Source organism: Lagenorhynchus albirostris, chromosome 3, assembly GCF_949774975.1.
Source record: "Lagenorhynchus albirostris chromosome 3, mLagAlb1.1, whole genome shotgun sequence".
Taxonomy (NCBI): domain Eukaryota; kingdom Metazoa; phylum Chordata; class Mammalia; order Artiodactyla; family Delphinidae; genus Lagenorhynchus; species Lagenorhynchus albirostris.
The window spans coordinates 83,107,056-83,130,149 of NC_083097.1; the positions used below are offsets into that span (position 1 = coordinate 83,107,056).

At 37.2% G+C, this 23,094-nt stretch overlaps 1 protein-coding gene across 17 annotated transcripts in view; it reads left to right on the forward strand.

Annotated features, from left to right (window-relative positions):
* Nucleotides 1-23,094, forward strand: part of PAM (peptidylglycine alpha-amidating monooxygenase) — a 280,812-nt gene that overhangs the window by 110,910 nt on the left and 146,808 nt on the right. For 12 of the 17 annotated variants that reach the window (XM_060143341.1, XM_060143340.1, XM_060143343.1 and 9 more), the window contains 3 exons: nt 8,486-8,542; nt 16,979-17,423; nt 18,381-18,501. In XM_060143341.1, coding sequence (XP_059999324.1) covers nt 17,335-17,423; nt 18,381-18,501 — 210 coding nt within the window. In that variant the 5' untranslated portion in view covers nt 8,486-8,542; nt 16,979-17,334. The remainder of the gene's footprint in view (nt 1-8,485; nt 8,543-16,978; nt 17,424-18,380; nt 18,502-23,094) is intronic. The other 5 variants (XM_060143337.1, XM_060143332.1, XM_060143335.1 and 2 more) reach the window with 1 other exon arrangement.

Sequence of the window (23,094 nt, forward strand, 5' to 3'; positions counted from 1 at the left end):
TGCTCCCATGCATTTGCTTAATATTTATTGAGTATGTCATGTTGGAACAGGTAGGATGATGCTCCACTCTCACTGGATTTAAAGAAAAAAAGAAAATGGAGCTTTTTTTTTTCTAAGTGGAGATGAATATGAGGCTTTCACAAACATAATGCCTTGGGTAGGTGTAGGCATGGGAGTGTATATTGAAATACACAACCTTTTTTCTCTGTAACTCGTATAAACTTCATAACCCTCCATCCCGCTGAGTAGCTGGGAAGTAATTAAATTTGCCCATTAGAGTTATCTAGTTCTTCTGCTTTAACATTGTCTTTTCATGTACATCTTTGGACAGTTTCTAAATTCAGGTCCCTGTGAGGGGGACTGTTCCTTCTTTTGCCTTCTGCCTTCCTCAGGGAGTGTTTGGATTCAGGCTGATGGAAGTAGTCTCTCTCTGAACATCACCAGTCACTGAGTAGAAGACACACAGGGTAACGTAGAAAGAAACAGGAAAACTGAGTGTGGTGAACTAGCAATGGCTTTTGAAACGTCAGCTTGGATTGACACAATTCACTTCTGTCCCCTTTTCATTGGTTAAAAGAAGTCACATGGCCATTGAGTGCACAGTACTCCTGTGCTACCCAGCTGCGGGCAGCTGAGGTGTGTCTCTGTTACAGCAGATACGGTGCCCTACACAAATCATACGCTTGGGAAATTTTGATAGGAAGAATAGAGAAAAAAGAAATGTACGGGTAGAAAGAAAAGCAGGAGTAACCATTGACTACCATTAAGTCTCAGATTCAAATAAATTAATTTGTGGGGAAAATGTGAGGGGACAGGAAACTCAAAATATCGGGTTTCATTTGGGGGAAAGCAAAAAGCAGAATAATGTACTGATTGGATTGGTGTGGAGCAATAGGAATGAAGGATTGAGAGAAACTGAAACTGTATGTGTGGGGAGAATTCTGCTCAGTAATCAGATGCCCTCTCCAATTAGTTTAGGAAATACTGTTTTATGTGCATAAAAGTGTGATTGCTTCCCCTTAGAATTTTTCTATAATTTTATTAATGTTGACTTTCTCATTAGGAGAAAAATTCAGGTTTCAGAAGTGAGTAAAATGCTTAGGTTGTGTGCATGTGTATTTTGATTATGTATTGGAACACATTGCATAATTAAACTAAAATATTTTAATGATATCTCATTTGCTGTATACCTTGGAGGATAATTGTAACTCAATAATGAATTTCCCCTCTAGTGTGTTGTGTTTTTACATAACAAAGGCTGCCTTAATGAACCTTTATCTCATTATAATGTAATACTGATAGTGATTTAAATATCAAAATGAAAGGGAAATTTTATCACAGTTTTATTCTTTTTGGCAAATTAATACTGCTTAATCCATTTATTTTTCTGATTTGAAAATTAGCATTTGGTTAAGATAAAACTTACTGATAAAAGATGTTGACCTCTTTGGTAGCAAGAAAACTTTTGATATTTTATAAAAAGAGAAGGAGATAATTACAAAGTTTCAGGAGCAAGAAATAAAGTAGGCCATCTTAAAATGTTAATTCAGCTAAATCAGAATGAAACGGTTAATAGTATTTTTTTTAATATCTTAAAACAAATCTGTGGCCTACTTAGAACAAAGACAGCATATGTTAGTGCTATATTATTATTTATAGAGGAAGTTTTACCTTATTTTTTTAACCTTAACCTAATTGATCAAATAATTTAAAGCATATTTTTCTATTATGTTTGAATAACTCCACTCATATTTAACAATATCATTCTTTCATCTCTGCCATTCAACTTATCTTTTCTTTAATCATTGATGAAGAAATCATGAAATAGAATACAATTTCCACCATGCCAAAAGAGCAGTAATCAGTACAGTATTTTGCTAGATGTAAGCCAGGGTGACCAATCTAGAAGCTGCCTTCCCAGTTGGTATCCATCCCTGAATCAACGAAGCAGTCATCTGCCGGCCACTATGATAGTGGAAATCACCAGCCGGTCAAGCATGGGCCATTAATTTTGAATGCACTGATAGAGACATAAATTTCCCTGAAAATCATATTGAAAGATAAAATGGCCAGCTTCTTTTAAGGATATTCTGATATAACTCGGGGCTGTTATAGGAACCACTGATTATTTTATAGTTTTATTTTGTTAAAGGAATTTTAAAAGGTTTGATGTTGACCTTGATGTATTTTTAAGTAACAATAAATAATCACTACTAAATCTACACCTTTTGTACTTTTATGAATAGTACATTTAAAGACTTAAGGTCCTATTTTTCTGTTTGGTTTCTATTTTTACCAAATCTTTAGGAATATGTCATTTCAAAAGAGGTAACAGTCTTTTGGTGGAATTACTGGACTGAAAGTACATTGTTTGCTTTATCACTAGAGTTTTACACATTGCCATGAGTTACTTGTATGATGATCCAGGTTTTGGTATCTGCATGACTTCTTCACTGTTTGAGAGATTTAGTCTTAGGATAATAGAAATTCATCATAATGGGAAGCAAAACTTTTAAAAAGTAAAATTAATGCATATATACTGACTTTAAAAATTCCATTTCAAAAACTAAAAAAAATGATTTTCAAAAGAATCATCTTCCAATAAGATAATTCACATAATTCCTCTATTTAGGAATAAATATTAAATTCAGTAGAATCAAGTAAAGAGTAGTAAAACTGATTACTCATTTAACAGTTAGTATTTGTGTAGTACTTAGTAGTCATAGAGCACATTTCATCTTTAAAATGCTTTAGCGACAATAAGGTACATTTCTTGTCAATACTCCTATAAAGAGATAGGCAAGTATTACTAATAAGAATCCGTTTGTCTTATTTAAATCCCAAGCACCTAGTTGGGTCTACCATTTTATATTTGTTTGTTCTAAGAAAATGTCTAATTGCTTTTGGAATATGAATGTGTGTTATTTACCTCCACTGCTAATTTCTTTGGGCTGTTGGTTCTACAAACCTGCCTCTATATAGTTTCCTTAAGTCGTGCAACAAAAACTTGAGCCATGACATAAAATACCTGTCAGTGCTGGTACCCAGTAAATATTTTGTAATAATCTTGACGTAACAGTGGTAATTCCCTTGAAACATAAATTGTTATTCCTGATTAGTGGCACATATTTCAAATGATATAGGTTAAGATTTTAGTTCTATTTTTGCAGAATTACTGTTTTTTTGTTTTTTATTGTATGTTTTTAACATCTTTATTGGAGTGTAGTTGCTTTACATTGTTGTGTTAGTTTCTGCTGTATAACAGAGTGAATCAGCTATATATATACACGTATATCCCCATATCCCTTCCCTCTTGCATCTCCCTCCCACCGTCCCTATCCCACCCCTCTAGGTGGTCATAAAGCACCAAGCTGGTCTCCCTGTGCTATGCAGTTGCTTCCCACTAGCTATCAGTTTTATATTTGGTTTTGTATATATGTCCATGCCACTCTCTCACTTTGTCCCAGCTTACCCTTCCCCCCCACCCCGTGTCCTCAATTCCATTCTTTATGGCTGTGTCTTTATTCCTGTCCTGCCCCTACGTTCTTCAGAAACAGTTTTCTTTTTCTTTTCAGATTCCATATATATGTGTTAGCATATGGTATTTGTTTTTCTCTTTCTGACTTACTTCACTCTGTATGACAGACTCTAGGTCCATTCACCTCACTACAAATGACTCAATTTCGTTCCTTTTTATGGTGGAGTAATGTTCCATTGTATATATGTGCCACATCTTCTTTATCCATTCATCTGTCGATGGACACTTAGGTTGTTTCCATGATCTGGCTATTGTAAATAGTGTTGCAATGAACATTGTGGTACATTACTCTTTTTGAATTATGGTTTTCTCAGGGTATATGCCCAATAGTGGGATTGCTGGGTCATGTGGGAGTTCTATTTTTAGCTTTTTAAGGAACCTCCAAACTGTTCTCCATAGTGGCTGTATCAATTTACATTCCCACCAACAGTGCAAGAGGCTTCCCTTTTCTCCACACCCTCTCCAGCATTTATTGTTTGTAGACTTTTTGATGATGGCCATTCTGACCAGTGTGAGGTGATACCTCATTGTAGTTCTGATTTGCATTTCTCTAATGATGAGTGATGTTGAGCATCCTTTCTTGTGTTTGTTGACAATCTGTATATATTCTTTGGAGAAATGTATATCTAGGTCTTCTGCCCATTTTTGGATTGGGTTGTTTTCTTTTTTGATATTGAGATGCATGAGCTGCTTGTATATTTTGGAGATTAATCCTTTGTCAGTTGCTTCATTTGCAAATATTTTCTCCCATTCTGAGGGTTGTCTTTTCATCTTGTTTATAGTTTCCTTTGCTGTGCAAATGCTTTTCAGTTTCATTAGGTCTCATCTGTTTATTTTTGTTTTTATTTCCCTTTCTCTAGGAGGTCGGTCAAAAAGGATCTTGCTGCGATTTATGTCATAGAGGGTTCTGCCTATGTTTTCTTCTAAGAGTTTGATTGTGTCTGGCCTTACATTTAGGTCTTTAATCCATTTTGAGTTTATTTTTGTGTGTGGTGTTAGGGAGTGTTCTAATTTCATTCTTTTACATGGAGCTGTCCAGTTTTCCCAGCACCACTTATTGAAGAGACTGTCTTTTCTCCATTGTATATCCTTGCCTCCTTTGACATAGATTAGTTGACCATAGGTGGCGAGGGTTTATCTCTGGGCTTTCTGTCCTGTTCCGTTGATCTATATTTCTGTTTTTGTGCCAGTATCATACTGTCTTGATTACTGTAGCTTTGTAGCATAGTCTAAAGTCCGGGAGCCTGATCCTCCAGCTCCGTTTTGCTTTCTCAAGGTTGCTTTGGTTATTAGGGGTCTTTTGTGTTTCCATATAAACTGTGAAATTTTTTGTTCTAGTTCTGTGAAAAATGCCATTTGGTAGCTTGATAGGGATTGCGTTGAATCTGTAGATTGCTTTGGGTAGTATAGTCATTTTCACAATGTGGATTCTTCTAATCCAAGAACATGGTATATCGCTTCATCTGTTGGTATCATCTTTAATTTCTTTCATCAGTGTCTTATAGTTTTCTGCATACAGGTCTTTTGTCTCCTTAGGTAGGTTTGTTCCTAGGTATTTTATTCTTTTTGTTGCAATGGTAAATGGGAGTGTTTCCTTAATTTCTCTTTCAGATTTTTCATCATAAGTGTATAGGAATGCAAGAGATTTCTGTGCATTAATTTTGTGTCCCGCTACTCTACCAACTTCATTGATTATTTCTAGTAGTTTTCTGGTGGCATCTTTAGAATTCTTTACGTATAGTATCATGTCATCTGCAAACAGTGACAGTTTTACTTCTTTTCCGATTTGGATTCCTTTTTTTTCCTTTTCTTCTTGATTGCTGTGGCTAAAAGTTCCAAAACTATGTTGAATAATAGTGGTGAGAGTGGGCAACCTTGTCTTGTTCCTGATCTTAGTGGAAATGGTTTCAGTTTTTCACCATTGAGAATGATGTTGGCTGTGGGTTTGTCATATATGGTCTTTATTATGTTGAGGTAAGTTCCCTCTATGCCTACTTTCTGGAGGGATTTTATCAAATGGGTGTTGAATTTTGTCAAAAGCTTTTTCTACATCTATTGAGGTTATCATATGGTTTTTATCCTTCAATTTGTTAATATGGTGTATCACATTGATTGATTTGTGTATATTGAAGAATCCTTGCATTCCTTGGATAAACTCCACTTGATCATGGTGTATGATCCGTTTAATGTGCTGTTGGGTTCTGTTGCTAGTATTCTGTTGAGGATTTTTGAATCTATGTTCATCAGTGATATTGGCCTGTAGTTTTCTTTTTCTGTGACGTCTTTGGTTTTGGTATCAGGGTGATGGTGGCCTTGTAGAATGAGTTTGGGAGTGTTCCTCCCTCTGCTATATTTTGGAAGAATTTGAGAAGGATGGGTGTTAGCTCTTCTCTAAATGTTGATAGAAGTCGCCTGTGAAGCCATCTAGTCCTGGGATTTTGTTTGTTGGAAGATTTTTAATCACAGTTTCAATTTCAGTGCTTGTGATTGGTCTGTTTATATTTTCTATTTCTTCTTGGTTCAGTCTTGGAAGGTTGTGCTTTTATAAGAATTTGTCCATTTTTTCCCAGGTTGTCCATTTTGTTGGCATATAGTTGCTTGTAGTAATCTCTCATTATCCTTTGTATCATGTATAGAATTACTATTTTTGCTCTTACTTTTAATGTTAGAAAGAGTGTTTAAGTTTGTGGGTTTCAATGCTTTTTTTCCCCCTAACTCTTCAATGATAATTGTTATTAAAAATGCAACTTTTTTAATGATAAAACTCAAGGTTAGGTCATATAACTTCAGTAATGGAGATAGAAGGTGAGCAAGATCTACTGGGCATGCTTGGGCCTCACTTCTTGGAGTGATGCAACAGGGATGGCATCCAGTGTGTTCTTTCACACCCAGAGGAGCATGGCCCTCATCTTTTTTTCAGCTCTTATTTCATTTCCATGGTGTAGTGCACATCACTGTGGGAAACCTTGTAAAGAAGATTAAAAACTGGGGAAGGGAAAGCCAGTCTGTAAGCACCTTGTTAAAATAAACCACTTCTTCCTAAGCTCAAGACAGCAAGAAACAGTTTAATAACTATGAAATAAATTCACCACCTGTTTGTGCAGCAGTATCAAAGACTTCTAGCAAACATAAGAATGCTTTGATCCTTTTGAGCCAGAAGAAAATTATGAAGCTCTGAATTGATAGTTCATGGGGAGTTTGGGGACACTGATCAAAGAAAACTGTTATTATTATAGATGAGAAGTTAAAATATTTGAATATAAGCTACTCAGTACATCGTACTTGTTTCAGTGCTGAATTGCATATTTAAAAATTCAAATAGTCTTGTTATGATTAAGCTGTATTTTATTATAGCTTGTATACCCCAAAATAAAAAACATTAAAATGTTTTTAAGCAACTGTGTTTCTTTTGTTAATGGCTTTCAAATTATATAGTTGAGATGGATTGAGGGGGCAGTGTATAGTGTATATTTTATAGAAGCCCTCTAGGTTACTGTAAACTCAGTTGAACAGAATTATATAAATGAGAGAATGTTTTAACATTCTTTCACGATCTTTAGGAAAATTTCCCATAAGGTTTTCAATTATACAATAACATTATATGATTGTAGATTCCACTTTAAGTACTATAATTATACAGCTGAGAGGCTTAAAGACAAGGATACCAAAACTTTTATTATAGCAAGGGGTATGTTTATGGGCATTTTACTGTAAGTATTTGAACATTTGAAATGGAAAACATAAGAATCACTTGAAAATTTGATTCTGCTATGGGAGAAAATGCTTCTATGTGAACAACACACGACACAAAAGATAAAGTTCAGTGTAATTTTGGAGTGAAAATCTAGACATTTCCTGTAGATTTTACTTATCAAGAAAGAGGATATTTATTTTGTAACTGCATGTTCTGGATCTGAGCCACGTTCATGTGTAGTTAATAACTCCTGCCTCTGAAGTCATAGGGAGGCATTTAACAAAATATGTATTGAAATGCTTTGGGAATAACTCTGCCTAAGGATGTGGAAGTATAAACAGGAAAAAAAATCCCTACAAAAGAGGACATCTCATTAAAAAGTATGTTGATTAGTTGCAAGAAAGACAGAAGGAAAGGCAGATCCCCGCCTTCTGACCACATCCATCCAAGCCCAGTGCCTGGCACTGAATATTTGCTCTTAAATGTGGCACCCTACCATCCTTCATTCAATAACAACTTCCTCTTGAAAACAGCAGAAAATAATAATGCACAGACCCACAAAGGAAGCATTACAAAGGTAATGGAAAGATCTTTCAGTACTTATATCAGCCAGTGATTCATGCTTTATTAAAAAAACAAACAAACAGACTTTTGAAATTTAGTCAAGTCTTGGATATTAGTTTCAAACCAGTTCCTCAAAAACTTCACTGAAGAGGAAGAAGAGAGTTTATTAATTTTTGAATTGGCATATTATGGAGATAGCCTATAAGTTCAGGCCCTCATCTCTAACTTACTCCGTAAGTTAGGACAGAAATCCCCACCTTGCTAAATGACTGCAGGACCAGGCTCATGGCCTGCGCCCCCAACTCAACAAGAATATTTAAAGGAGAAGGCAGCTATAGCTGCAGAAGTGTTTTGTGCTCTACTTATGAAACTGAATTCTTTGTCACGCTTATAAATTTAAAAAAAGCTACTGGTAGGCAAATGAGTCACATGCAAAGGAGCCATTCTACCTCTCTGACATCATCAGTAACGGTTAATGCTCTCCTGTGCAGTGCACTAGTCTCTTGAGAACTTCCAGTGCATCCTTAGTACAAAAGGATGTGTGCTGACTGGAACACAGGGATCTGTTTTATCTTACACTGAAGTATGCTAGCACTGAATTTAGATTCATGTGTTATGAAGTAACATTTGAATTAGTCAAAGTTGAGAAACTTAATTAAGAATAATGTCTCTTGTTTTTTCCCCCACAGAAATATTTACAGGACTGAACAATTTGATGACTAATTGACATATTTAAAGGCCATCTGGTACGGATCATGGCAACCAAAAAAATAAATAAGTAAAATTTGTTACCGTTGGCAAGTTCTTATTGCAGTAGAATCATATGCTGAATGGTACCCCTGAGGTTGCTTAACCTTATATATTCTAATAGGTACCTAGCCAATTTTGACTTACAAGGGAAGAATACTTCAAATTGACTACCTGTTAGAAGAGATGAATCCCAAACAAACCCACGTGCAGAAAATGCCATTCAATTTCGTGTGCCTTGCTAAAAGAGAGACTTAAAAAACAAAGAAAGGAAGAAAAGGAAAGAAGAGAAAAGGAAAGAAAAGAAGTAGCAACTTAGTATATCTGAGTGTGGCAAACGCTATGCTATGTGTAGGGTGAAGTTTACCTTCTTACATAAAGAAAGGGTGCACCTCTGGGGTCACAACACAAATGACTTTAGGGTATAGCTAGTAATGTTAATGAGAAAAACTGGCCAGATGTAAAAAACGACAACAAAACAAATGGACAGATAAAACTGCACCTCAGTGTTGAGTGTCAGTTAAAACAAGTACCCTTGGCCTCAGGATCTGGGAATACATAGGGAGCAGAGGGAACTAATTGTTCCCATGTGGAGATATGGGTCCAGTGATGCCAGATTTTTTACAACTGTTCAAGAGACACTTTTTATGTGAAATCTTTTCATTTTGAAATGTTTACTCAGAATTCAAATTCAAGGGAAGAGTTAGGAAAAATTCTTGCAAGCTAAACAAAATCTACTTTGGGGACTAGATTTAGACCCTTGTCATAGATCTTCAATTTGTTCTTTCTGAGTTAGCTAAATGAGTTATGTTTGTAAGGTTGTAGAGGAAGTGTTAATGCTTCCTAATATATGAATGAAAAAAGAGACTAGGTTACATTTATTGCTGAGCAGGTGAGGGCTTTAACTGTGACATCAGATTGCCTGTGTTTATATTTTGGCTGTGTTCTGTGGGCAAGTTACCAATACTCTGTGTGTCCAGTTTTCACTTCAGTAAAGTGGGAATGATAATGGTACAAATTTCATAGAGTTGCTGTAAGGATTCAGATGAGCTAATCTATATATAGTGCTTATTAGTACAGTGCCTGGCATATAGTAATTGCTCGATCACATTGGCTGTTGTTACTTCACAATAAAATGATATTCAGAGGATTTGCTTTTTGTTGAACTTGAAGAAAACATCCCCTAAGAATGTAGAGAGTTTGTTTTATGTTGAAGAATATGCGTTGAGAGGATAGATTCTGGAGGCTGCAAGCCAGGATTTAAATCCCTACTCTACTGTTGTATAATCAGAGCAAGTTAGTTAATTTTCCTAAGCTTTAGATCTGTTATCTATAAAATGGGAATAATAACTGGTACTTAAAAGTCATAAGAATTCAGTGAGATAATAACGCATAAGGTCAACATCTGGCATATAAGTCGATAAATGTTACTTGCTGTTATGAATATTCTTTTCCCATTCTTTAGAAGTTACATATTTGCGAGCACTTTTTATTCATTTATTTATTTATTTTTAATGTGGAATCTTTTTAAAATTTTATTTATTTTTTTGGTTGCGTTGGGTCTTTGTTGCTGCGCGTGGGCTTTCTCTAGTTGTGGCGAGCAGGGGCTACTCTTCATTGCAGTGCGTGGGCTTCTCATTGCAGTGGTTTCTCTTATTGCAGAGCACAGGCTCTAGGTGCGTGGGCTTCAGTAGTTGTGGCACGTGGGATCAGTAGTTGTGGCGAGCAGGCTCTAGAGCGCAGGCTCAGTAGTTGTGGCACACGGGCTTAGTTGCTCCGTGGCATGTGGGATCTTCCTGGACCAGGGCTCGAACCCGTGTCCCCTGCCTTGGCAGGCGGATGCTCAACCATTGTGCCACCAGGGAAGTCCCTGCAAGCACTTTTAAAAATCAGTCTATAGAGAATTCCCTGGTGGCGCAGACTGCCACTGCAGATGACACAGGTTCGAGCCCTGGTCTGGGAAGATCCCACGTGCCATGGAGCAACTAAGCCTGTGCACCACAACTACTGAGCCTGTGCTCTAGAGCCCACGAGCCACAACTACTGAAGCCCTCATGCAGCAACGAAGACCCAACGCAGCCAAAAAAATAAATAATATAAATAAATTTATAAAAAAACCAAAAAAATCCATTTATATCTCATTATATGTATTTAAAGGAATTATATCACCTAAAAAATTGAAGTATAATTGATTTATAATGATTCAGGTGTAATTATATCATTTTATTTAAATTAAGCTTTATCTTGATGAACCATATTACAACAGTGGTTTTCAACAAGGGCGATTTTTGATTTGACCTTCTAGAAGATATTTGGCAATGTCTGGAGACATTTTGGTTGTCAAACTGCAGGGAGTGCAACTGGAATCTAGTGGGTAGAGTCCACAGATGCTGTTAGACATCTTGTAAGGAACAAGACAGTCCTCTGCAACAGAGAATTATTCAGCTCAAAATGTTGCTAGTGCTGACTTTGAGGAACTCTGCATTACAGCTATAACTACCATAAAATTTAGTTTGTAAAGTTCTTGCCAAGGAAAAGAAGGAGAGTTAGTTATATTTCAAAACACAACCTAAACTCAGATAGAAATTAACGCATAAATTGAAATCTGTGGAATCACATTCAGTATTTTAAATATAAATGTGTATGTGTATAAATATCCCTGTTTTCTTCTGGCTACAAAAGTAATATAAGCTTGTGAAAGTTAAAAGACTGCAAAAGCATATAAATGGACAGTGAACATCCTCCCCTCTTTTTTTTTTAACCTATTCCCATCGAAGACCATTGGAAATCTAATTGAGTTATATTACTTCAGAATTTTAAATACATGTGTATACTGTTCTATAATTTGATTTTTTAAAGTTAATGCCTTTCTTTTCTCTTCCTGAAAAATTCAGTCCTAGAGCTGTTACGTGGGGCAGAGCAAGGTAGGCGTTCAGGACGGGTGGCCTGGCATGGGATGTCATGGCCCAAGCAGGGTGAGGAGGGCATCCATGTGTGTAGGCAGCCCAGTGTGAGGTGTCCGCAAAGGCCAAGTGGAATGAAAAACACAAAAAGCAAGGCCTGGTGGAGGGTTTTTAGCCCAGATGAGAGGGGGCACAGAAAGCAAGGAAGTGCTCAAAGGATGATGGGACATGTCAAAAGGACACAAAAGCTAGCTTAAAGGAGTCACAACTGAGATAATTAGAGCATCAAAGTAAGTGAAGTAAATAAAGTTAGTAACAGATTAAAACCCACTGAATAAAATAAGAAACTTTGCGACCATTATGAAATAATAAATAAATGAATAAAATGAAAGTTTGATGAGAAATGGAATATTTATAAGTCAATAAATAACCTCTCCACCAAAAAATATTAATTAAAAAGGGAAAAATGGTAACTTTACTGTGGAAAAGCCTGGAAGATGTCACCTTAATTAAATGATCAAAGTTAACATCATCAGTAGTGGGACAAATCAAAATTGCAAGCCACCTAATAAGATGCTGTGGTAGCCAGCTTCTCATCTCCTAGCATTCATGCCCTGGGGTAGACTTCATCCATGCTGAGTTTGGCCAACTTGTGTAATGGATAGCATATTATAGAAGTGATGGTATGTGACTTCTGATGCTTAGTCCCAAAAAATATTGCTTACTTTCGGAGAAGCCAGCTGCCGTGTTGTAAAGACACTCAAGCAGCCCTAGAGAGAGGGCCACATAGTGAGGAGATGTTGTTTTTGCCAACAGCCAGCACTAACTTGCCAGCCTTGTGAGTGAGCCATCATGCAAACAAATTCTCCAGCCCCAGTCAAGCCTTCAGATGACTGCAGCCATTGCCAACATCTTGCTTGAAATCTCATGAGAGAATCACCCAGCTAAGCTACTTCTTTACCCGATGCACAGAAACTATGCAAGAGAATGTTTATTGTTTTCAACTATTAAGTTTTGGAGTAATTTGATATGCAGCTATGGGCAACTAATATAGATGCAGTGAAAAGAACACAGCGTCACTTCTGTGATATTCCTGGCAGAGATGCACAACCTGAATCTAGTCCTAATAAGCAGAAAACAAACACTAATTGAGAGACATTCTGCAAAATAACTGGCCTGCAATCTTCAATAGAGTCAAGGGCATAAAATTTAAAGACAGAAACTGTCCTGGAGTGAAGGAGACTAAGTAGAGACTTGACAACTTTACATGCAATTGTCCATTCTGAACTTGATTCTTTTGCCATAAGGGATACTATTGGTACAGCTGGCAAAGTTTGGAGACTGAGGATTAGATGATAGTAATGTGTCAATGTGAATATTTTTATTACCCACAGGATTCAGACAAAACTAAAGGCTTTTGTTCTGAAAGCTCACATAGCAAGCCAAAGCGAAAGTTCAAACAAATATCATGTGGTTATATAGTAGATATACTTTAGGAATTACACACTAAAGAATTCAGGGGTAATGAGACATCAGGTCAGCAATTGGTTACTCTCAAATGGTTAAAGAAAAAAAAGTTTTTTGTACTGTACTTGCAACATTTCTACAAGTTTGAGATTGTTTAAACATTTTTTAAAATTATGTAAAAAGAAAACAATGTGTCATGGAATATGACCTCGCCTATAAAAATAGATCCACCTGTCCTGTCCTTTTTTTTTTTTTTTTTTTTTTTTGCGGTACGCGGGCCTCTCACTGTTGTGGCCTCTCCCGTTGCGGAGCACAGGCTCCGGACGCGCAGGCTCAGCGGCCATGGCTCACGGGCCCAGCCGCTCCGCAGCATGTGGGATCTTCCCGGACCGGGGCACGAACCTGTGTCCCCTGCATCAGCAGGCGGACTCTTCAACCACTGTGCCACCAGGGAAGCCCCACCTGTCCTTTTTTAAGGGATGTATGGTACCACCCTCCAAATTTTACCAGTCTCTTATTGATGGCATTTAAATTGATTCCAGTTCCTTGCTATTATAAACATCCAGTTATCTGTTATTATAAACAATGTTAGTGAATATCCTCATAAACACGGTTGTGCCCTTGTTCTATTTTTGCCCAAGAATAAATTCCTAGAGTTGAATTTCTAAGTGAATGGATATGCATCCTTTAATCAGTTTAATCATAAGTCATTGTAGGAAGCCACATAAAATCTCCTTGAAAGAAAATGAAATCAATAATTTGGTCATTATTTTCATTTGTTTTTTCCCCCACTAGAAAGTAATCTCTATGAGTGGAAACTTTATCTGTCTTGATTATCACCATTCCCAACATTAAGATAGTCCTAGGCATTCAGTAAATATTTGTTGCAGCAACAGTAATAGCAAACATTTATTATGTGTCTGGTGTTGTTCTAAGGATATGAATTCATTTATTCCTTCTAACAAGCCTATGAGATAGGTGGTAGGATTATTTCCATTTTGCAGATGAGGAAGTTGAGGCAAGGAGACACTAAGTACTTGCCCAGTTTCACAGGGCTAGTCAGCGGTGGAGCCAGGAGTCCAGGAAGTTTTTCTTCAGTTTACAAGCTGTCAGCCTCAATGTTATAATGGTTCTTTCTTGTTGATAAATGAATCAGTAAGTGAATGGCCAATATATTTATTTGATTCTTTGATCAATTACAAATTTAAACTATCTTTTTGGGTTTTTTTCTTTTTTCAAATAAAAATGGAAAAGAATGGACTGCTCACTTTGTAAAAGCCAAATGAGTTTTATGGTCCTCCTTACTAGGCTCCTGGAATTAATATTTGTACAGGTATAAACTATACATCATTCTTACTAAGAATTTATTTATAATGTGTAAACAGAATATTTGCTTTTTATTACAAATAAAATAGTAAATCTGGGTCTGCAGCTTGAGTCTAGGAGGCAGAACCCTTATTACTCGTTTTTCAAACATCCTCTGCTCCCCATTTGGGCTCCTGTGCCCTGCACTTGGAATACACACTCTCCGTCTCTCACAGCGGAAACCCAACCACACTCAGGCTCTTGCTCAGAACCACCTCTTCCAGTGAAGACTGCGTTACCTTTCTCTTTTTTCTTACCCTCCTCTTGAAGATTGAAATGATCTTTCCTTCCTCAAAATTCCCTGAGTCCCTTTTATAGTACTCTCACGGGAATAGTACATTCTAAACTTACCTTATATTACTTGTGAGAAGATGAGGATCTCCCTTAATAGACTACATTCTCTTTTACTTTTATTCATTTTATAAAATTCCAAAATATATTATAATATTTTGTACAAAATATGAAATTAAGTGTGTTTTTTGAATTATCTCAAGGAAATCTATGTTGAATTTTTTTATCCTAAACAAGAATACTAAGATTTGAATATTATATATATATATATATACACACACACACATACATACACACACACATATATTCCACAATTATCAGTCATTGTAAAATAATAAATGAAATGATTAGACATGATTTTTTTCATATGATGATTTGTATTTTGTCTTTAGTTTACAAGGCATCAAGAACCAAAAAGCATAATTAGCTTTCATTTCTGTAAGACCTTTTGTTCTGTTCATGGCTGCAAGTAGCAACTTTGCTTTTACCCACAACTTCAGTTCCCTTTTCTTTTAGTGGGCGGTTCAGGGACATCAAAGGTAATAAAATCAATCAGAGGGATAAGTGGAATTTTTTTCAAAGACTAGTACTTAAGGATGTGTTCCTTTTAGAGAATTTTAATACTAAATTTGTTTTCAAGTGTTTGTGTAATAGCAAAGCTCCCTGCCAACTAGAAGAAGGACTGTCCTTGAATCCTGTTCTGCATGAAATAATAAAATATAATCCCTTCTTCATATATATTTAAAGAAAAAGAAGAACTTCAGGGAATGTTAAGCCTTGTCATTTTACAGGATTATATTTTGTTGTAAACAAAAGCAATAGCATAGCCTTCAGACCAGTTGTTTCTCTTCCCCCATAAGTTCTTTCTTTTACCCACAGGATTCAGACAAAACTAAAGGCTTTTGTTCTGAAAGCTCACATAGCAAGCCAAAGAGAAAGTTCAAACAAGTATCATCAGTCTTTTAAAAATGTCATTGCTTGTGTAAATTAACTGTGGTTCTTGGTTGCTGGTGAGCCTCAAGCACCCTTGGATAGGTTGGATATTCAAGCATGTTTTATTTATATTTGGTGTAAGGTATGTTTCTTCTAGAAAGCAATGACCATGAACTCCTCTGACTTAAAGTTTAGGTCATGCTTTTTTGTTTGTTTTAGCTTAGTGTTTGTTTGATTTTTTGTTTGTTTTGCTTTGTTTAGATTAGCTTCAGTATCTTGTGATTTCCAGAGGATGATTTAGAGGCTAACTTATTATTGTAGAGCACTTCTAATGATCTTACTGATTTTTGCTTCTAACTGTTATTCATCTAGCCAATGGATTTATTTGTGATTCACCAAATCATGTTTATAATTACTGATTAAAATAGAACTTTAAGACATCTTTTCCTTTGAATGTATTTTTATATTGTGAATGATACATTTTAAAATAATACCTTGCTAAAATGTACATACTTGATACATAGTCTGAAATATATTCAGAACAAGAGTAAAGTCTAAACACAAATATTTTAAAATTTAGCCTAGTTGAGTCCTCTTGACAAAATGTTGAGATGTTGCATTAGTTCCGTATGGCCTGTCATTTATATTAATGTAAAGGTTTTGATCATATCCTTTGTATATAAAATTCATGTGGGAGCCAGCTGAGATTCTCCTTACTGCTTCTAATTGTATTGCATTGTAAGTCTCCAAACCTTATTCAGGAAAGAATATCTTTTGGGAGGCATGCCTTGTAAGTAAGGAATTATTACTTTGTATATTAGATGCAGGATTTTTTAGTAGGTGCTTACATTTCATATATTGTGTTAGCTATGGATTTTTGATTTGTTTTAAAGCAATTCTGAGAACTTCAGCAATTACTTCTGTGGTGATCATTCTTGGCAGAGGGTATCTTTCTTCTTGGATCTATAGCTCTGTGATGCATATATGTAAACATGCCTTTGTTCTCAAAGTCTTTTTCTTTCTGATTACTGTTGTATCCAAGTGCTTTGTCTGTGCCTTAGTTTCTTTTTTTCCTTTTCTTGTGCCTTAGCCTATCATTTGTGTGAGTATCTTTGTTTACATTCAGCAGAGGTATTAAGTGCATTTTTGATAATAGAAGGGAGTGACATAGGAAGTAAGGAGAAGAAATCCGGAGCCTGGGGTGGTTGTGAGGTAAAAGGGGGAAAGAAGTAGAAGAGAAAAGGAGAGAGTGGGTGTGAGGGAGGAGGAAAGAGGAAAAGGCAGAACAGGGGCTATGGGGGTTTTTGAAATCTTGGGGGCTGATCTTGGGGGAGGGAGATCAACAGACCAGCATTTTCACCAGGCTTGGGCTCAAGCTTGTTAAACTACTAATGTATTGAAGAACCTCAGCTGGGATTTGCTGAGCACAAATGCTGTAACGTGTTAGTCATCCATTATCTGCTTCTATTTTTGCAGGTTCTGAATGATGACTGACGCGGGTTTGTGTGATATCCCTCACAGTCCCTGTCATCCCCGAGTGATAAGGAACACTCAGGTCTAGCCCCAGCACCAGGGCAGAAAGCAGCTCTGAAGGGAGGAGAGCTTCCGCTTGCGGACCTGACAAAAGTACCGCCTTCCCACGGGGTTCTGCCTGCGGCTCTTGATCCAGACACCTCGCAGCTCTCTCAGGCAGATGGTGTGTGGCTGTCGCCGGACGCCCGCCGCTCCCCGGCCATGAAGTAGCGGCTGCTGGCGGCGCCGCTGCCCGACCGCCGGCCCCAGCCCAGCGCTGCGCTGCCGGGTCCTCCCGGCGGGGCCGGAGCGGCGTGGCCATGGCTGGCTTTCGTAGCCTGCTAGTTCTCCTCCTTGTTTTTCAAAGCAGCTGTTTGGGTTTCAGAAGCCCACTTTCTGTCTTTAAGAGGTGGGTGTTTGTTTTTGTTTTTAAACAGGCGAAATGTTTGGATGGTTTCTGTGCATGCTCCTGAAAAATGTAATCACTTATGAACCGGAGTGTTGGAGAAATATACATGGTTGATTAACTTTGCTGAAATCACTTGGAATTTTAGCACAATAACTTCTTGTAAAAGTCCCCCTTGCAGAAAAAGCCCACTGTTTTGTAGCCAAGCTGCACTGGCTTTCAAAACTCCACTTAGAAGTTGTGATTTCCAATACTAATCACTCCCTCTTGGGGAGATATTTCAGAAACTACAGTATAGTCGTTTAGACTTGAATGCCTTCTTGTTTATAACAGCCCGAAGAATAAAATATAAAGGTAGGTAACTGGTGGGGAGAAGCAGATCATGGACTGTAATAGCTCACGAGAAAACATTGAGCTGTATACACACTCCTCATAATTACTATGTTAAATATTTATGCACCTGTACATTTGTAATTCACATCACAGTCTTCCCCCCACCCCCATAAAACTCCACCTCCTAGGAACATTACTGTTGGTTTTTTGTTGCTGACTAGTAATACTGGACATTCATAAAATAATCACTTACTGGCTTGTAGTTAATATTTCTGCCATTAGAGGATTGACAGGCCTGTGATAATTATAATTTATTTATACTGTACTTTCATTAACTAGAAACAAATGTATATTTGACAAATTTTTATTGAATTAAGTTTTAAATGTAGGCTGCTAGGTTGCTTTGATTATATTTTGCTCTCAAGTTGGGTATATATTGCTCTTGAACTACACAATGCAGTTCTGAGAATATTATAGAATGTTATGTGGTTATTACATCTTTTCATTGGGTCTAAATCAACAATCTTTAAAGTCATAGAATTCCTTTTTTTTTTTCCCTTTCTCACGTCCAGATGAGCATAAGATACCATTATGTTCAAGGATATTGAAATTGTCTTCTTTTTTCAGGTTTAAAGAAACTACCAGATCATTTTCTAATGAATGTCTTGGTACCACCAGACCAGTAATTCCTGTTGATTCATCAGATTTTGCATTGGATATTCGCATGCCTGGGGTTACTCCCAAACAGGTGAGAGGAATTCTTATTTCATTATTCACATGTTCTGTATACATTCTATAGTTAAAGCAAAGAAACTGCATTTACAGCAGTAGTAACGTGTTTGAAAAGTAGGCATTTGCTTTCAAGACTCCTCAAATAGGGCTAGAATAATTGAATATTATAAAGAGGAGTACATTTTTTAAGGTAAATCTTTCAGTTAAATTTCTTTCTAAAAAGTTTACCCATATTATTTGTGTTTTGAAATGTAACCTTGAAAATTTGTTTTGAAATTCTCAGTGGAGTAATAGCCTTCGAAATGCAGCATGTAAGTGTATATTAAAATATGAAAAATTATTCTAATAAAGGGAAATGATATTGAGCAGCTGCATCTAAGAGATTAGGTTGTTTAAATACCCTTCTATCGCAGCCACAAGTTGAGAAATAAAAGCATGTGTTTACTGCCAAGAATTCGAAAAATAAAACATTCCACACTTTTAAAAGTTTAAAAAAAACTGTTCATGCAGGTGGTTGATTGTGAGTTTTCTTTAGAGTGATTTGCTTGTCATGAGAGATATATTTTGAAGTAGTAGCAGAATTCATACCACCGTGACTTACACAGCATTTTGAGTAGAACTGGGTTGTTGCTGGGGCTTTCCCTATTTTAGGTATACACGAGAAGCTCAAACCCACTGCTGTCATGTGAGCAAGGTGTTTCATTAAGCATAAAAAGGCCAGAATTAATTATGCTTTTCAGCCAGGCAGTGCAGGGATTTATGTGCGTCATTAAAAGATAGTCTTCCTCTTTTGAAGGACTGCAGAGACAGGGGAAGACCTGGGTGTTGTAGAGCTGCAGTGACTGATGACTCATTGTTGCAGATAACATTCTATTTTTCTTTTCTTTCTTCTATTTTAAAGTACTGAGAAAATAAAGGTATTCTACGTATTGGGGAGAATTCTTTTGAAATTGACATTCGGAAGCTCTAAGAAAATACACGTGGTCTTTTTGAAGGACTAAGGATTGGCATGCATTTATTTGAATACAATACCCGTGTATGGTCTAAGTATCTATAAATAACTACTGTTGTCAAATTGGCCCTCACCTCCTCACCCCTGCCCATCCACAAATGACCAGGCAAATTACTTTTCTGTGTGTTTAGTTATTAGTGTCCTGGCCTTTAATTTTATAAGGTCTTTATTTAGTACTTAGTAAAAAGAGATATAATGAGATTGGGAATAAGAGAGAACAGTGATAGTTGCTCACTTATGAAATGTGATTCTTCTTTCTCTTCTCACTTTTAAAAGTGATTTTCCCTGTATATTTGTTTAAAGTGGCATTATATTACTTTCTAAAAATATTCATGGGACTTCCCTGGTGGTGCAGGGGGCCTGGGCTTGATCCCTGGTCAGGGAACTAGATCCCACATGCATGCCACAACTAAGGAGCCCGCCTGTTGCAACTAAGACCCGGCACAACCAAATAAATAAATATTTTTTAAAAAATTCACTAATTAGTCTTTTTTTTTTTATTTTTGGCTGTGTTGGGTCTTCATTTCTGTGAGAGGGCTTTCTCTAGTTGTGGCAAGTGGGAGCCACTCTTCATCGCGGTGCGCGGGCCTCTCACTATCGCGGCCTCTCCCGTTGTGGAGCACAGGCTCCAGACGCGCAGGCTCAGTGGTTGTGGCTCACGGGCCTAGCCGCTCCGCGGCACGTGGGATCTTCCCAGACCAGAGCTCGAACCTGTGTCCCCTGCATTAGCAGGCAGACTCTCAACCACTGCGCCACCGGGGAAGCCCAAACTAATTAGTCTTTAAGCACTCTTCTCCTACAAAAATATCATTATTTTCTCAAATAATCGTTTGTTGTAGTTTGTTATTATTGTGTTTCTTCTTCTCATTATTTTACAGTAAAAACATTTAAATTATTTAATAATAATAATAGGTAACTGTGTTGGGGTGAACATTCTCAGAAAGAGTCCTAAAGGAATTGATTATAAAAGAATAAAAAGGGACTCTATTTTCATAAAGTAAAATGTGTTAACTCATTTTTTTGTAATCTTATAATTAGCAAAATAACTCTGTGGAAAAAAGAACATATATTAACAAGTAAATTACAGCTTGTTATTTTGCACTAGCTGCATTCAGCTTTGCCTCGTGCAGTAGACATTTGCTGGTTGCCTTCCCAGAATACAGTTCCTCGTTGCTGCTTCTCTGAAACCATGTGGTTCCTGGAGCTGTCTACCGAGGATCCAGAGGTGGAGTACATAGAGTAGGATTAGGAAATCACTGCATTCCACTTCTCCTTCCACAGTGACTGGTTGAGAAGAAGGTGTGTGACCTAGACCAGTCCGATCAGATCTTTTGCTAGGAACACATGTTTTTGTTGCATGTGAGCAAAGGGCATGTAGTCCTAGGGTCTGCTGAGTTCATGAGAGGAGCCATGTCTAGAACAAAACTAATACCATAGACAGCAATGCAAAGACTGAAAGAACAGAGGTTCTTGCTGACATTGCTACTTAGGCAGTTTTCCTTTATGTTAGCCTTTCTTGTTTCAACCAGACTAAGTTGGGTTTTCTCTGACTTGTAACTGAAGCTGCCTAACTGGGTAAGAGATTCCCTTGTTCTGTCTGGTCAGCTCAGAACTGGTTGTTGAATGTTTCTTCCACTTTCTATTGACCACATGCCACGAGTATTTACTGACTTGATCCGGCTGACATATAGGTCATATACCTAATAAACCTTCATGAGAAGTGGTAATTATACTCCTGTTGAGTGTACCCAGGAAGAGATGGATACAGAAACCCCAGAAACCCTTTCCTCCTAAACTCTGTGTTCTTAGTGAGGAAGATCCAGAACTGTGATAGTGTGAATACTTTTGGTGGAGAAAGTATTCTTTTCTTAAAATGCAGATGAAACTAAGTTTAATACAGATCCTTAAGAGAAAAGGAGCTAAGAAGGCAAGGAAAGAAAGAAAGAACAACTATTAGAGGACAAAAATAAACGATGGAAGGGAATAAGAACAGTTGGCCAAAAAACATGGAGAAACTGATAAAGAACAACAACAAAAAAAAAAAAGGAAGAAGAAATCAAGAATAACTATAATATGAAGACCAGAACATTTAAAAAATCATATAAGAAAATATCATATAAGGAAAGCATAGAAATAAGGAAGGGCCTTGAGAAGTTAAAATGTATTTTTTTTTGATGGCAGAAGATCAAGAAGAGCAACAAAGGTTAAGGGAAGAAGGAACTGAGGACCCAGACCTTGAGTTGTTAATTGAAGCAGACCAAGTTAGTTAAAGAGATATATTCACTCAACAGATTTTTTTTCATAAAGTAAATCTTAAGTTTTGGCAATAATGAATGATGCATCAGTGAATCTGATTTAAGTGTTTTCCTTGGGGAACTTGAGTTTGTTAGGTAGGCTCGGATAGCGAAACAAGAAGATGTAGAGTAGAGGTGGAAAGAACCTTAGCTATAATTCAGATAGTACAACTAACTAATTTTGTTGATGGAATACAGATCTAAATTGGTGTCTTACCAAAGAATATCCAATCATGTCAGACCTCTGAGACGCAGTCCATTCAGCCATACCATAGACTTCAAAGTAGCCTTTTAAAAAATTGCTCCCATTAAACCAGCTTCGGAGAGTCTAGGGAAAGTAGTTTATTATCTATTGCAATGTCAATTTTATATTCAAAGTGAGCTCACTCTTTGTCTTCTGACTTGAAATTTCAAAAAATAATTTCCATCCTCTTTAATAAATTTCTTGTTAATCAGTGTTTTTCAGGCTTTGGGAAGATTAGGGAGAAGAGTAAGCAGCTTTTAAGTAGCCTAGAATAGAGGTAAAGTAAGTAGAATCTGGTGTCTGATGGCACTGGCTTCAAATCCAGAGCCTTGAAGTGGTGATATTTTGAGACTCTTTCTTTTAACACTTTTTCTTCCTCATTTGATTTTCTTTCTAACCAAGGGCCCCTGTGGGTTTTTGCTGTCACCAGCTGTCATCTCAACAAACAAAATAATTTGATAATCTGCCAGCTCATGGTCATTGTAAGGTGCTATCATCAATTTGATGTGTTAACTATCCCATGGGGGGTTGATTATAAAATAAAATAAATAAGACATAATTACAGTGAGTTGACATAAAGTATATTGTCTCAATATCAGCCAAATCTAGTGGGCTAGAATGTAGGTTTTGGAACCAGGCTGACAGCATTTTTGTCCCAGCTCTTGTAGTGTCAACTCAGGAATTTTCTTAACTAGCTGGTCCTGCTCCTTTATCTGTAGACAGAATAATAATAGTACGTACCGGGCTTCCCTGGTGGCGCCGTGGTTGAGAGTCCGCCTGCCGCTGCAGGGGATGCGGGTTCATGCCCCGGTCCGGGAGGATCCCGCGTGCCGCGGAGCGGCTGGGCCCGTGAGCCACGGCCGCGTCCGGAGCCTGTGCTCCGCAACGGGAGAGGCCACAGCGGTGAGAGGCCCGTGTGCCACAAAAAATAAAACATAAAAAATAATAGTACGTACCCAGGGTTCTTGTGAGGACTGAGCAAGGTAATACCAGTGGCATTGTTCAGTTGCCCTGTATGGGCTAAGTTCTTACAAAATATGAATTCATTGTTATTTTGTG